Consider the following 14,024-nt stretch of genomic DNA (forward strand, 5'->3'; position numbering starts at 1 on the left):
TTCTCGTTTCGAGGGAGTTGGCACCACATTCGACCCAGTTGCTTACTCCTTTCACCAAACGAAGAGGACTGCGCAGAACCCCAAGCGGCCATCACAAAAAATGCATATGAAGTACACGGCCTTATAGGGCAACTATGCCTTCTAAGCACTCTCTCAAACATGTCACACTTTTTCTTCCTTGGCCTCTCCTTCCCACAACGCCTAATCAAACTCCTACTCGAGGACAATGGTATCCGAGGAAAATAGGTCACCGGCCGCGATATCACCCCACTTCTCAGCCTGGTCACAATGTGACTCTCTCCACTTATTCTTGTCTCACAAGAATGAGTTACTTCATTGCCATGATCTTCCACTTCTTGAACATCGTTTGGTGTCATGTACGAAGAAAAACTCGAATTTGCACAAGAATGGTTTTCGGGGAAACATGCATTTGCATCGAAAGAGTTGAGGATGCTGCGATTCTCATGATCATAAGTTTGTTTTTCCTGGACACTGAACTGTACTGAGAACTTCAGATTTCCGGTGTCGCCTCTGACTTGGATGGTGTCTCCGGTGAGAAAACCTGACAGTTGGAGAGGTGTTGAAGGCATCAGACTGTTTGGTGATTGAAATGATTGGTCGGAGTTCATGTCTGCCATTGAAGAACCGAAATCCAAGGCTGTAGGAAAAGAGAGTAGAAGACGAAGATGGGAAGTGAATTAACGGTTGCAGATTTTGGTGATGGAGTGTCTCAAGTTTTGTTGCGTGGATGTGAAATGTTGCGTCTTTTGGCAATTTTGGCACCTTCTTACGTTGCATGATTGATGCAAATGAATCAATGATGTCGTTTCGTCACATGGCATTTGGATTTGGTTTATTTCGGTTTGTCATTATGGATAAGGAACTTTAATGAAAACCTCACGATACTGTTCACTTTAATAAAAAAATCATATTTTTACATTAAAAAGTCAATCATGTACTATTCATTTTACCCTTTATTTTGTTCTTATCGTTAAAACTCAAAATTTTCAAATTATTTTATTTGGATGTACGAAATATAATACAGATTGAAAACAAATATAGTACAAGTGTACTCCCACAGCAAGAAACCAATGTAGTACTAGTACTATTCTACTCCCACAACAGATACATTTAGGGAATTGAATCCTCTCTTGAGCACAAGCTCTGGAGCCTGCTGACCAACGTACGTGGACTGTTGGATTTTGATTCAACAGTTACAATTATTATAATTTTTAAGGGAACCTCTTGTTTGTAGTCGTTAGATCAAAATCCAACAGTCTACATGCGCTGGTCAGCAGGCTCCTGAGCTTGTGCTCAGGAGAGGATCCAATTCCTACATTTAGCATTCTAGCAATGATAATGCTAGAGAGACCAAAATTTTAAACCAAATTTATAAACCAAATGATTTGGTTTAAAATATTTGATCTCTCTAGCATTACCCTTTCATAAAACAAGAGTTGAAATGAGGAGAAACAGGTCCAACGAGGCCTATTTCCTTTGATTATTGGACCCGTCCCACCCTGTTAATTCTGTGAACCCATCTTGCCCCGTCCCGCTGTGTTTATTTTTACAAATTTTCAGACTTGCCCCGTACACACCACGAATCGCATGAACCCAGTGGTCCCGCGAGCCTAGGCCCCGTTCGCCCAACCCCCTAGTACACTAGTACTAGTACTACATTTGTTACCTAACTTGACGATATCATGTCGACACAATGACACATAAATGTTGACACAATGATGCAGAAGATAGGCCCAATAAAGTGGCCCTCCCGAAATAAATATTACTATTCAGTCTTCTCCCTCGTTGAAAGTCTTAAGCTTTATCAAGAGTTTTCAACTTATTGGACATGGTAGCACCGGTTGCGGTTGCAGTGGCAGCGGCAGTAACAACAGCGCTAGGCACGCCTAGTTCGCTAGCCTGCGCACTGGGTCCGTCATGGCAAGGTCATTACCCTCTTCCCTGCTCCATCTCTTCCTCTGTGTGCAGATGGGTTTCCACTAAGTTTATCGGTTAATCTAAATTTACAGGGCTCCATGGAAGTCTGGGACCAGCTCGAAGATTGCAATGGCCAAGGAAACAGGTTTGCTTATTTCGATTTTAACCATTTGAACTCTTTTAGAACATCGTTCAGGATTAATCCTTACAAAAATTAAACGAATCCAAAATTAGTAAGACATTCATTTTTAGGGAAGAAAATGGACGATACAAAGAAAATAGACGACTAAGATTCTACATAAATTCTAAACTTTTAATTCAACGGTCAGATTTTTTAGATTGGCTTACTTTTGATAGACATAATCTTTGAAGAAAGAGCTAAAACATAAATTTAGAAAAAGTAGTGTCGCGAATCCGCCACCTATATTGTTTATTATTTGTATTTAATTTGGAATTTTAATGCTGTGAAAGCAGAGACAATGCAGAAGGAAAGTCGGCGCCATTGATATTAGGGCACAATTTGAGCTGAAGCCTCCTCCATATCCACTGGTAAGTAAGATTTTTCTTCGCATATGAAACTGGATTTAAAAGCTGATTTCAGTAGCTAATTACTGTTTTACCATTGCCTTTTGACCCATTTTCCATGAATTTTCAATATTTCATCTCTTAACTCTATGGAAACTATATGGATAGTAAAATTTGGGTACTTGGATAAGAAACTATAAATTGAGTAGCTATTTATTGTTGAGAGTTGTCTTACATCGGTGAGGGACAAGGTTTACTATGTGCTTATATGGTCTTAGGCTACTCCCCATATTGCCAATTGGTTTTATGTTGGAATCTCAATTTCATCATGGTATCAGAGCGGGTTGTCCTCGTGTGAAGCCAAACGGTCACACGCTCTCCATGTCACCCAGTTATTGTCCACGTGTAGGCTTGAAAATCCTCCTTTTATGGTGGAATCCCAATTTCATCATATATTGAGAATTCTAGCTAGTTTTGCTGGAAATAAACCATCAAATTCAGGTGCTTGTTCGCGTTGTATGGAAGTGCCGAGCCAATGCTTAAAACTCGACCCTTTGTTTTGATGTTCGTTTTGAGCAGGATGCATTGGAGCCGCATATGAGCAAGGAGACGTTAGAATATCACTGGGGGAAGCACCATAGAGGTTATGTGGATAACCTAAACAAGTTGATAGCGGGAACTGAACTAAATGAATTGTCGTTGGAGGATATCATACTTGCTACATACAACAAGGGGGATCTGCTCCCCCCTTTCAACCAGGCAGCGCAGGTATGCTGGCCGTGAGATGATTTCTTATCACGATTTTGAATTGTTTGAGTTGATAATATTCTGGGGTGCGTGGGGAAGTGTATCTCAATATGAAGTTATACATTTGTGTTGAAATTAAGCTTATGTTTGGTGCCATTATGTTAACCACCTACTTCTTTTTTACCTGTTTGCAGATCTGGAACCATGACTTCTTCTGGGAATCCATGAAACCAGGTGGCGGGGGAAAACCATCCGGGGAACTTCTAGAACTAATTAATAGAGACTTTGGTTCTTTTGAGAGATTGATTGACGACTTAAGGTCAGCTGCAAGTACACAGTTTGGCTCTGGCTGGGCTTGGCTTGCATGTTAGTAGTTGCCTACCCATAACACTTATATTATTTGCTTGAAGATTGATATTCCTCATGATGCCGAATTTTGCATACGCTAATATGTGTATTGTCTTTTTCCAGATAAAGCGAATAGACTTGATGTTGGAAACGCAGTAAATCCTAAGCCATCTGATGAAGACAAGAAGCTTGTAGTGGTGAAGAGTCCTAATGCCGTTAACCCCCTTATTTGGGATTATACTGTGAGTATTACTACCGGCTCAATTCTTTCGAAATCATTTTTAATGTAAAGATAGTCTAAACGAAATTATGCCAATCGCATTAAGCTTTTTCTTCCTTGTGTGTAATGAGTTTTCTTATTGATTTTATGCAGCCGCTCCTTACTATCGATGTTTGGGAGGTATTTGACATTTACCATGTTTCTTCCTATTGAAAATAGTTATATTGCTCAGTTCTTTTCGGAAAAGCCATTACTAACGGATTTGAATTTGCTTTTGTTTCAACAGCATGCTTACTACCTCGATTTTCAGGTGAGTCTCTGTTTATTGAGCATTTGAACTTTCCTCTTATGATTCGGGCCTATGCATTCTGTCTATAATACCAATGCATCTAACAACCACATCTTTGATTCTTCCCTCAGAACCGGCGAGTAGATTACATATCAATCTTCCTGGAGAAACTCGTATCATGGGAAGCAGTCAGTTCTAGGCTTGAAATCGCAAAGGCTCGAGCTACTGAAAGAGAGGAAGAAGAAGAGAGGAAGAAAAGAGAGGAGGAGGAGAAGACATCAGACGGCGAAGTTCCAGAGATTTATGTGGACAACAAGAGCGATGACTCAGAGACCGAATGAGTTCAGTTTATTTGCAGTTAAGACAATCCGGAAGCAATTTTGGGCTCGTTGCCTTCTATGCTGCACCGAATGTGATAGAGGTCATTTGAGTTTAGGCAGCGCCATGTACTAAATTTTGCGGTATCCTTAAGTAATGAGCAGATAGAAGTTAGGCATATGACATGTATATTTCTCTGTGGTTTCCAACAATATATAGAGCTGTTCATGTAAATTTTCTTCTCTCTATAAACTAACTACATCTTGTATCCACCTTGACGGATAAGAGAGTATCCGGAGGAGAGATTTTGTCAATGCTTGGTGGTCCGAAGATCTCCCAGAATCGAAGTGTCTCATCTCCGACGGCTGATACCGCAGTTAACCCATCGGGGCTCTGCACCGAAAATCAATCAAAAGAAACCAAGTTAGATGGTTTTGAAGATATATATGTTACTTCAACATTCAAATTTAGGTAAAACTAAAGCCCCACAGAAAGCAATGTAAATTCGTACATTGAAATTCAAATTTCAGGTCGGTGTTGTTCTGTTGGTCAACACACAACGACAATAATCGAACCTGAAACAAAGTTTAATTTTTAATACAAAAATTAAATTGCGTTTTTGGAAACCTAAATGGCTTTGAACGGCTATAATATCATGTATATCAAGTCAAAGCTGTAAATTTGAACCGGGCCGTCGTTCTTTTTCTGAAAAGGTATCATGAGTCCAAATTTTACTTCTAACGCCAATTTTGAAAATTTCCGTTGCGTCCCTTAGTTTTCTTTAGCTCCATTTGATTTTCAATTCATTCAGCCATTTGTTCTACATGTGGTAATGAGACCGCTTTGGAGGCAAGTAGGGAGCACCAATCCGATTGGAGTTCCTGCATTTTTCGATAATTTGTGTTGCTGGCGAATTGGTAATGCAGAGAATAAACACTCCTTTTACTTGGCGATAAAGAAGAAGCTGAAGATGATGAAGGAAGAAGACGCAAAAGAAAATATCTTTGATTACAGAAACGACATCTCCCGCCAAATAGATTTATATAAGGGAGGAAATCCAGCCGTTGCTTCTGTTGAGACCACTGGGGCCCACCTGGGTTTAAATGGGGTCTCTGACTTTCTGGCGTAGGTGTGTCAATCAGGAGGATCCTTTCCGGATCCTCTTTATGAAAATATTTTTTGATGTAATCGTCATACGAGATGGTACATCACGTGTTTTTATAAAATGGTGTGTTACTTATGTGTGTTAAAAGGTTAATAACTTAAAAATTAAAATTTTCCACCACTTGCATAAAAACACGTGTTATAATATCCGTGTTCTCGTCACAACTAAAAATTTCTCCTCTTTATGAGGATCCTGGAGATCTTTAGATCTTATCCGTTCATCATATATCGTGCGGTTAGTTTTCGTCAGATACTATTTATATTTAATTTAAAATAATTTTTGGCTACATGATGTACGATGAACGGACAGGATTTGAGAATCCCCGGGATCCTCACAAAGAGAATCCGAAGATGATCCTCATTCGTCAATCACCCTTGTAAGGTGTGTTAATCACACTAGTTATTGTCCACGTGGATATCATATCACGCTTTATCGGAACTCTTGATGGTTAGATTAACAGAAGTATGAATATGAGAGAAAAACATCATTTTATGTATGTAAGTGAGACGAAAAAAAACTTTTGGTATGAAGGTGAATTTCACAATACTTGATGATAGTAAAGTGAAGGTAATGTACCTACATTTTTAGGACTAATTCTTCTTCCATGGTATGTATATTGAGTGGTCCGAAAAATCAAAGATTAGAACCTGCATGTAGAGATTTAATAGATCTTTGCAGCAATTAGATCTTGCATAAGATATGAACCACTACCCATTTCTTACAGCCCACTGATATCTTGTGATTTACTCGGAATTTCACTTTTGTCTCTATATTTTTTCTTGCATTTCCGTTATTATAGTTTCATTTTATTTTCACTTTAGTTCCATTTGTCAACTAAGTTAATTTTTTCATTCATTTTTGTGCACATCTTCTCATTAGAAACTACATTATTCCAAGGATAAAAATAAAAGAAAAAGCACATAACTTTAGCCAAATTAAAAAGCTCACACCTTATTTCATGAGAGAGTCCTAATTTCCCCAACTTTGCTCAAGGAAGCAGAGAAGGCCTGGCATGAGGAAGAAGAGCCTGTCAACTAACAGGAGTTTCCTCACTCAGAACACAGATTGGAATTCGTCTCTCTAGGTAGAGCAGGCAAGTCATCCTCGGCTACCAAACACGGCTCTTACTCTCATGTGAGACCTCTCTCCCTCTTCTTATTTCCCATGCCGTGGTCGACTGTTAACTGACTGTTCGTAGGCTCAAATCTCTTGGAGATTTCATAAACCCACTACAATGCTGAGACGAGGATGCAAAGATTAGATTTTGAACTCGCTATTAATAACCTGTAAAAAGAACAAAAATAATTTCAGTGCCAAAATTATTTTTTGTTATGTCCTTTATGTGTGTGTGTGTGTACCATTTAGCTGACACCAAGGAATATATTCTTTGGAGAAAATGGGAGGACCATGGAGGTCAATCTTCCAGCCAACTTGATCCTGTAAGAAAGCAATTTGTTCTTGCCTAAATGAGGCTCATTGCCAATTGCCAGTTGCCATTTTAGGCCAAATGTTACGGTGCTTTTGGCTTTTGGCGTTTTGATGCTGCAAAAACCATCTTTGAGGTGCTTTTGTGCTTGAGATGTGATTCTACGTAGTGGGCAACATCACTTATTTGAAATGCCACATATTGAGAAAATCAATGCCTTGGCCAGCAACCAAGATTTGTTTTCGTTGACTGGTTTTTTAGGCCTCATCACTTCATCCATTTGGCTAAAGGGTTTTTGCTTTGATGGATGTATAATTGCTTTTAGGGTTTGTGTAGAAACACTTTCTATATTTGTGAGTGCTTTTAGAATGATTAAAAACGATTTTGGTGAAAATTTTTGAGTTCAAAAAGCACTTCTTATAAGACACATGTGCGCTGTGAACCCACATCTGCAGCAACGTTAGTAGTTATCTGAGATTATTGGGGCAACTGCGCGTGTGGAGGAAGTACCAGAAGGGCTGCACATAAGCTTTCATGTGGGTGGGCCTCATTTCCCACGCAAAACCCAATTGGTTTCACCATGGTAATCCTATATAGTCTTCAATTGTGGGAAAACTTTTTTTAGGGCCTCGAACAATCCCTCTACTATAGGAATTGGCTCCTGCCCCATTGAAAGCCACCAAGTCTTTAAACTTAATGACATACGATGGTGGTAGGGATAATTTTTAGGACACCATTTTGAAGTTAAGTCTTACTGTTACAGTGTATTATGTTTGGAGGGAGCGGAACAACCGTAGATTCAAGAACTCAAATCAACCCGCTGCGGTGGTTGTCAATTCAATTAAGTCCACCATTAGACTTCAATTGAGTTCTTTGAAAATCACCCATTCCACTGCTATTGACTCTACTTTACGGGAATGGAATATAACTATGAATAGTTAGTTTTTTTTTTTTTTTTTTTTTGCTGCTTTGATGCAGCGTTGTTAGCTTTGCTGTTTGTTTTTCTTTTAGCTGTAGCTTTTTGTTGCGTGTTTGTATTTTTAGCTACTCTTTGCTGCTTGTATTCTATTTTTCTCATCAATGTATTTTATTTACCCAAAAAAAAAAAAAAACTAATTAGATTGTCTTAACTTCTCCAGAATAATACTCTTATGATGTGTCCATCATATTTATTGTACCATAGTTCGGCCTAACTATTTGGGCCTTGTTACTTGCCCACTTTGTGCGTCATCAATATTTACACGTTGGTTAACTATAATAATTATTAATTAATTATTGATAATGTTGCATTGCTCCTCACTTCCCTGAATGAATTTCAAGTTAGAATCTTTCAATTTTTTTTTTAAATGATTTGTTTTGAAAAAAAAAACAACATTAAATTATCAAGACAATTTTAGTGCATGAGCTCGCATGTCGACTTGAAAACCAAATGTTTTGAATCATAAAATTAAAGGAAAACTAATGAAAAGAGCTTAAAACTTTGAGTTTTAACAAAAATGACAAAAATATGTTGTAAGTGAATAGTACAAGAATTGACTTTTTAGAGTAAAAATGTGGTTTTTCGTTAAAGTGAACAGTACCTGGAGTGTTTTGTTAAAGTTCTCTAAAATTAATTGAGAGAGGAGGGGAAACGAATTCAAAACCTCGGCTTGCCCTCTTCTAACAATCTCAATATTTACCTTAACTTTCATGAGTGTCGTTGTCACCACCAGTTTTGCAATCTCATACGATTATTTGGTCATAATCATCATTCCAAATAAGAGAAATGCTAAGAGGATATTCTCAAAAGTGAGATTCTCTATGAACTCTCTATCACTTCACAGTTTAACGTCAAATTTCTTGTTAACAATTATAAACATTTAAAATTTGAAAATGGTAACGATTATTAATAAATTAGCCCATTGTGAGGTAAGTGAGAGATATTTCTATTCATTGGTAAGTGAGAAGTCTTAGGTTCGATTCTCGCCAAAGACAAATTTGAACCACATTATTGCTAATCCATTGTGAGACTTAGCCTGCTCCTCCACCCCCTTTAGTGTGTATAATATCGTTTGTTCAAAATTATAATAAAATCTATGTAGAATCCACTTAAAACCCACATTTGTTATGAAAGTCAATTGAACTCTGCAAGCGGCCATTTACCATAGTAGTGGAAATGAGTTGAACTTTTATGTGACGACGTATATTCGAACTCTATCGGTGACTAATCTAATAAAATCTATCGTTTGACAAAAAAAATAAAAAAATAAAAAACTCTCTGAAATTCATGTATTGATAACTTTTTTCTCTTTTCCCAGACCTCATATAATTTGTATGCATTGTTTTATGTAAAGTCCAATTTGTGGTGTAGTAGTTAGTTCTTAAACGTGCCAATCGTCGCAACGACGCCGTTTAGAACACCTACAGCAAAACGAAATAGAGGAAGCGAACTGCAGCCGCAGGATTTTCTTTCTACCACGTGGTTCAATCTCGGACGTTCGTGATCAGCCATAAAAGTCGGAATCTAGAACTACACACTATGAAAGACAAGCGGATAAACACGTCAAAACCCCAAAATACCCCCATAAATTTCCTAAAATTTCAAATTTGAGCCGCATTCACCTCAGCTACAAACCCCAAACACGCCGACCGCCCGATCCCAAATATATAATATCCCCAAAACCAAAAACCTCAAAAATCAGACGCACGCGCGCGCTCCGAATCACACTGAATCCGACGACCACCGGCGGAGAGAGCCATGGAGGAGCAACATGAGCACGAGGTTTACGGCGCCGAGATCCCCAACGACGACGGCGAAGACGTCGACATGTCGTCCAGGGCCGACGGGGCCGACGACGAAGACTACAACGACGACCCTAACTCCAAGGTACTCCCTCAATCGATTACACATAGAAAATCTGGTGGCCTAGCTTCTTGTTTGACCATGTTGGGCTGATTCGGGTCGGGTTCTGGTTTCTATGTGGTGTAGGAGCTGGAGGACATGAAGAAGCGGCTGAAAGAGATAGAGGAGGAAGCCGGCGCTCTCCGCGACATGCAGGCCAAGGTCGAGAAGGAGATGGGCGCTGTTCAAGGTATCCAATTTTACTTTTCGTTTTTTTTAATCTAATTTCTTTTGGGTGTTTTGGGCATGATTTTTTTTTTTTATCTAGGGTTAGTCTGCATTGGGTTTTTTGGTGGGTTCGAATTGGAACTTAATGATGACTGTGTAGGTAATGCTGCTAGGTCATAATCCTCTATGTTGTTCCTTTGTGATGTGTGTTGGGGATATGCTGATTCACAAGAGCTTAAACGAATGGAAAGGTTTAATTGTTTTGAATTTTGATGCGTCTAACTGTCCCACGTTGTTAGTTATCGCTTATTGAATGGATAGTGTACCCTAACTGGAAGGTTATTGATTTTGTACAATTGGGTTTTTGTAGTTTTGTTCTGAGTACATGTTCGCATGCTGAGACCCATGTTGTTAGTTGTTACCGGTTGAATGGATGGGGTACCCGAAGTGGGAGGTTATTGGTTTTGTACAATTGGGTTTTGGTAATTTTGTTCTGGGTACATCCACACTTGCTGTTTTGAATGGTTTACTAGGATTGTTTGTCATTGTCCTTTTATGTAAGCTAGCTTAAAGAACAGGAAAGTTTTAATGATACGCGTTAACCGACCATGGTTGTCCGTTGTTAAATGTATAAACTTCCTGATTCGGATGGTTATTCATTTTAATTTATTGGGTTTTGTAGATTTTGTTCTGCATTTTTGTATGCGTGTAGTTATTGCCCTTTTATGTAAGCTAGATTAGTCCTTTTGTGTAACTATGTGCCCTTAATATGATAACTAACTGAACTCTCTTAGCTTCTGTATAATTGTACGTCTTTGGTCTTTCTCTGTTGGTCACACAGTAGGCTGACATAATGTGAATGAGTACTATTTCTGCACTGCTCATGTTTGTAATCGATGAGACATGATATCCCCTATCTAATTTTACTCTAAGGTTTAATGCTTCAAGTAATGACATCTATCAGTATAGCTAATAGTTTTTGTTTTATGTGTTTTGATTGTGAATGAAGATACCTCGACTGGTTCTGCGTCTCAGGCTGAGAAGGAGGAGGTGGATTCTAGATCCATCTATGTTGGTAATGTGAGGCTCAAAAACCCTTTCTCTTTTTCATTAAAGCTTGGACTTTATTATATAGTGCATTTGTGTTTTCATGCTCTGCTCTCTGTCTCTATCTATTTCCATCCCGTCAAATTTATTTTGGAGGGACTCAAATCTTTCAGAATTTAAAGATATCGTAGTTTAGTATATGACTGAATTTATCTTGGGAGAGACTTTCATTTTTGCTTTTGGCGTTCCCTAGGACAGGGTGCTATCCACGGAGTTTGTTTGCTGTCCTTTTCTTGCACTTACTAGGTGACTGCATGTTTATATAGACTTTTTTTTCCCTTTTTTTTTCCGGTAGGCTACACATTATTGAAGGTTTCTGAGTGTGATTAAGTTCTCGTTTGAGATTTGAATTTCAAGTAGCCACCTACTGTCCACAATCTAACTAGTTTGGATAATTTCTGGTACAGATATAGTTGGGTCAGTTGACTTGGAACAAGTACTTAGTATTAGTTAATGTATAGTTCAATGTACTTATAAAATGCAGTCTCAAGTTTTAGTATGCTTTCCTAAGTCTTTGACTAAGTTCATCTGCACTAGGGAAAAATTTCTTTCTAAATTGTTACCTTGTGATATTTGCGATCCTCTCTGTAAGCAGTAAGACCAAGAGTGAGAACCTATTGTTTGATTTCACCTTCAGGTTGATTATGCATGTACTCCTGAGGAAGTCCAGCAGCATTTTCAGTCTTGTGGAACCGTTAACAGAGTTACAATTTTGACCGACAAGTTTGGTCAACCAAAGGGATTTGCGTATGTTGAGTTTGTTGAAGTTGAGGCTGTTCAGAATGCTCTCCTGTTAAATGAATCAGAATTGCATGGCCGTCAATTGAAGGTACTTGATTTTTTGTTTCTTTTCTTATTTTATGTAGATAGGTCTCTCTACTTATTTGAATATTGATTTTTTAGCGATCAATTGGGTAACAGTGATTGGTTTTGGTATATTAACAGGTGTCCGCTAAGCGGACAAACGTTCCTGGACTCAAACAGTATCGAGGAAGGCGGCCCAACCCATTTTTTCGATCTCGGAGGCCTTTCATACCTGCTGCACCCTTCTATCCTTCGTTTGGTTATGGGTAAGTACAATGATCTCCTTTTCTACTTGTTTGCCTTGTAAGGAAGTCAAGAGGCATAGAATTTTGGAAAATTATATGTTGTCTCCATCAATGTGCCAGCCTATGTTTGTAACCATTTAGTGCGTTTGCTGTAGATTTTAGGTTGTTGATAGTATACAAGTAATACATGTGAAAGGATATATACTACCAAATGCGTTCGGCTGTTTAATTTATGATACTTGCAGCTACATCGGAACATGTGCTGCTACATTTTGGTTGTATTATATGACTTAAAGGTATTATTGTTCTTTGTATGCCTCACGCACTTTCCAAAAGAAAAAACAAATGAATAAAGAGGAAAAAAGCTGAAAATACTGAAATGTCAAAAATGGAAACTAGAATGACCTTAAGCGGCTCGGCCATTTCTCCTAGGCTGCTCTGTACGTCCTTTAACAAGTTGTCAGTATTGCAACTTGTTCAAGTTTATTGAAAATTTGTTTCAGTTATTTCATTAGTTGCGCATCTCAAAAGTTGTAGCTTTGTTATGCTTTCTCTCACTCACAGCTTTGCATGAAACTCCCCATATTATGACATGCCATTGATTTGAATTTTCTTGTCTGCAGGAGGGTTCCAAGGTTCAGGCGGCCCATGAGGTATCGGCCATACTAATGATGAAGTACATCACTAGCAGGTGGCCACATTGTACGAAAGGTATGTTTGGTTATGGTCCTATACCATACCAATGATGAAGTTAAATTGCTAGGTGGCTACACTGGGTGAGGGCCATATATGTTTTATTACGGTCTTATCTATAGTTTTGGGAACAGGAGAAAAGAAGTTGAACAAACCATTTGCATGGCATAGGCCGACTTGATTCTTTCTCGAATTTGTAGTGCACGAAAGAGTTTAGTTTATGTGTGGAGGGGATGAGAGAAGGCAGATGTGCAAATGCTGTATCGGAGAGGATTCCTTTTTACAGATTTCTGTGCTTAGATTTGTAGTTTTAAGACCGGTGTGGATGTTTCGTAACATTGAAGGATCCCCTACTCCAAGAACTGTTTATGCATTCGATTTTATGATTTGAATAGTGAACTAGAACTATGAACTGTCTTCCTTTTGGGTGAAAATATAAGGTTTTGTTGTTCTAGTGAATTGATTCGAGTATGTATCTGAACGGGGCTGTTCAACTCGGGCAGACCACGAGAATGTCTAACTTAACCAGTTAAGTTATAAGTCTCGTGCAGGTTAAGTTCGGGAGGGGAAATAAACTCGTGCATATGGGGGTAGTATAGTAGCTCTAGCTCGGGTCAATGTGGGCTCAAAAATTAGGAGAAGGATCCTCACAGGGATTTTGTGATCGTTCATCGTACATTGTGCGGTTGAAAATTATTTTAAATTTAAAATTTAAAATTAAATATAAATAGTACTTAACTAAAATTGATCATACGATGAACGATTATAGAATCCCTTGGATCCATAGGAAAAGGATCTGGGGAGTATCTTTTTTCTAAAAATTAGGGAAAGAGATTCTCTCATAATCCATCAAGTTCGGGGATCCGGATCATTGAAATTTGATATAATTGTTACAAATAGGGATAAATTTTAAAAGTTATAATAACTTTAGTTGTTGGATCAAATTTTAATAGTCTAAATACCCGGATCTGATGATTAGGAGGAAGGGATTTGGAGATACCTTTCTAAGAATTAGGATCTCAAATTTGAAGAATTGTTTAATTTTACTTGATGAAATTGATATTCTACTCGATATCAACGATGTGTGAGCTAAAAAATTGGGGTAAAGATCCTCTCCGGATCTGTGTCCTCCGGATCAAGCTATGTTGGC

The 14,024-nt window shown here is 38.3% G+C and overlaps 3 protein-coding genes across 4 annotated transcripts in view; 2 read left to right on the forward strand and 1 right to left on the reverse strand.

Moving 5' to 3' along the window:
* The window catches only part of LOC126629271 (uncharacterized), a 1,336-nt gene extending 428 nt beyond the window's left edge, over nt 1-908 (reverse strand). The window contains exon 1 of the mRNA XM_050299241.1: nt 1-908. This exon is cut by the window's left edge and continues 4 nt beyond it. Coding sequence (XP_050155198.1) covers nt 1-638 — 638 coding nt within the window. The 5' untranslated portion in view covers nt 639-908.
* Nucleotides 909-1,772: 864 nt separating this feature from the next.
* LOC126629270 (superoxide dismutase [Fe], chloroplastic) lies at nt 1,773-4,657 on the forward strand. 2 transcript variants are annotated; one of them, XM_050299238.1, is made up of 9 exons: nt 1,773-1,946; nt 2,031-2,083; nt 2,410-2,487; nt 3,043-3,231; nt 3,405-3,576; nt 3,682-3,800; nt 3,932-3,958; nt 4,065-4,088; nt 4,199-4,657. In XM_050299238.1, the coding sequence occupies exons 1-9, from the start codon at nt 1,850-1,852 to the stop codon at nt 4,406-4,408; spliced, it is 969 nt and encodes a 322-aa protein (XP_050155195.1). In that variant the 5' UTR covers nt 1,773-1,849; the 3' UTR covers nt 4,409-4,657. The 2 variants fall into 2 exon arrangements, with proteins under 2 accessions (XP_050155195.1, XP_050155197.1); XM_050299240.1 differs by having other exon boundaries at nt 2,413-2,487.
* A 4,931-nt stretch (nt 4,658-9,588) lies between these two features.
* Nucleotides 9,589-13,333, forward strand: LOC126629173 (polyadenylate-binding protein 1). The gene is made up of 6 exons (XM_050299108.1): nt 9,589-9,842; nt 9,945-10,047; nt 11,035-11,105; nt 11,770-11,961; nt 12,078-12,202; nt 12,805-13,333. Exons 1-6 carry the CDS (start codon nt 9,714-9,716, stop codon nt 12,848-12,850), a joined length of 666 nt encoding a protein of 221 aa, XP_050155065.1. The 5' UTR covers nt 9,589-9,713; the 3' UTR covers nt 12,851-13,333.
* The last annotated feature ends 691 nt before the right edge of the window (nt 13,334-14,024 follow it).

The sequence above is a fragment of the Malus sylvestris genome, chromosome 7 (assembly GCF_916048215.2).
Source record: "Malus sylvestris chromosome 7, drMalSylv7.2, whole genome shotgun sequence".
NCBI classification, from domain to species: Eukaryota; Viridiplantae; Streptophyta; class Magnoliopsida; order Rosales; family Rosaceae; genus Malus; species Malus sylvestris.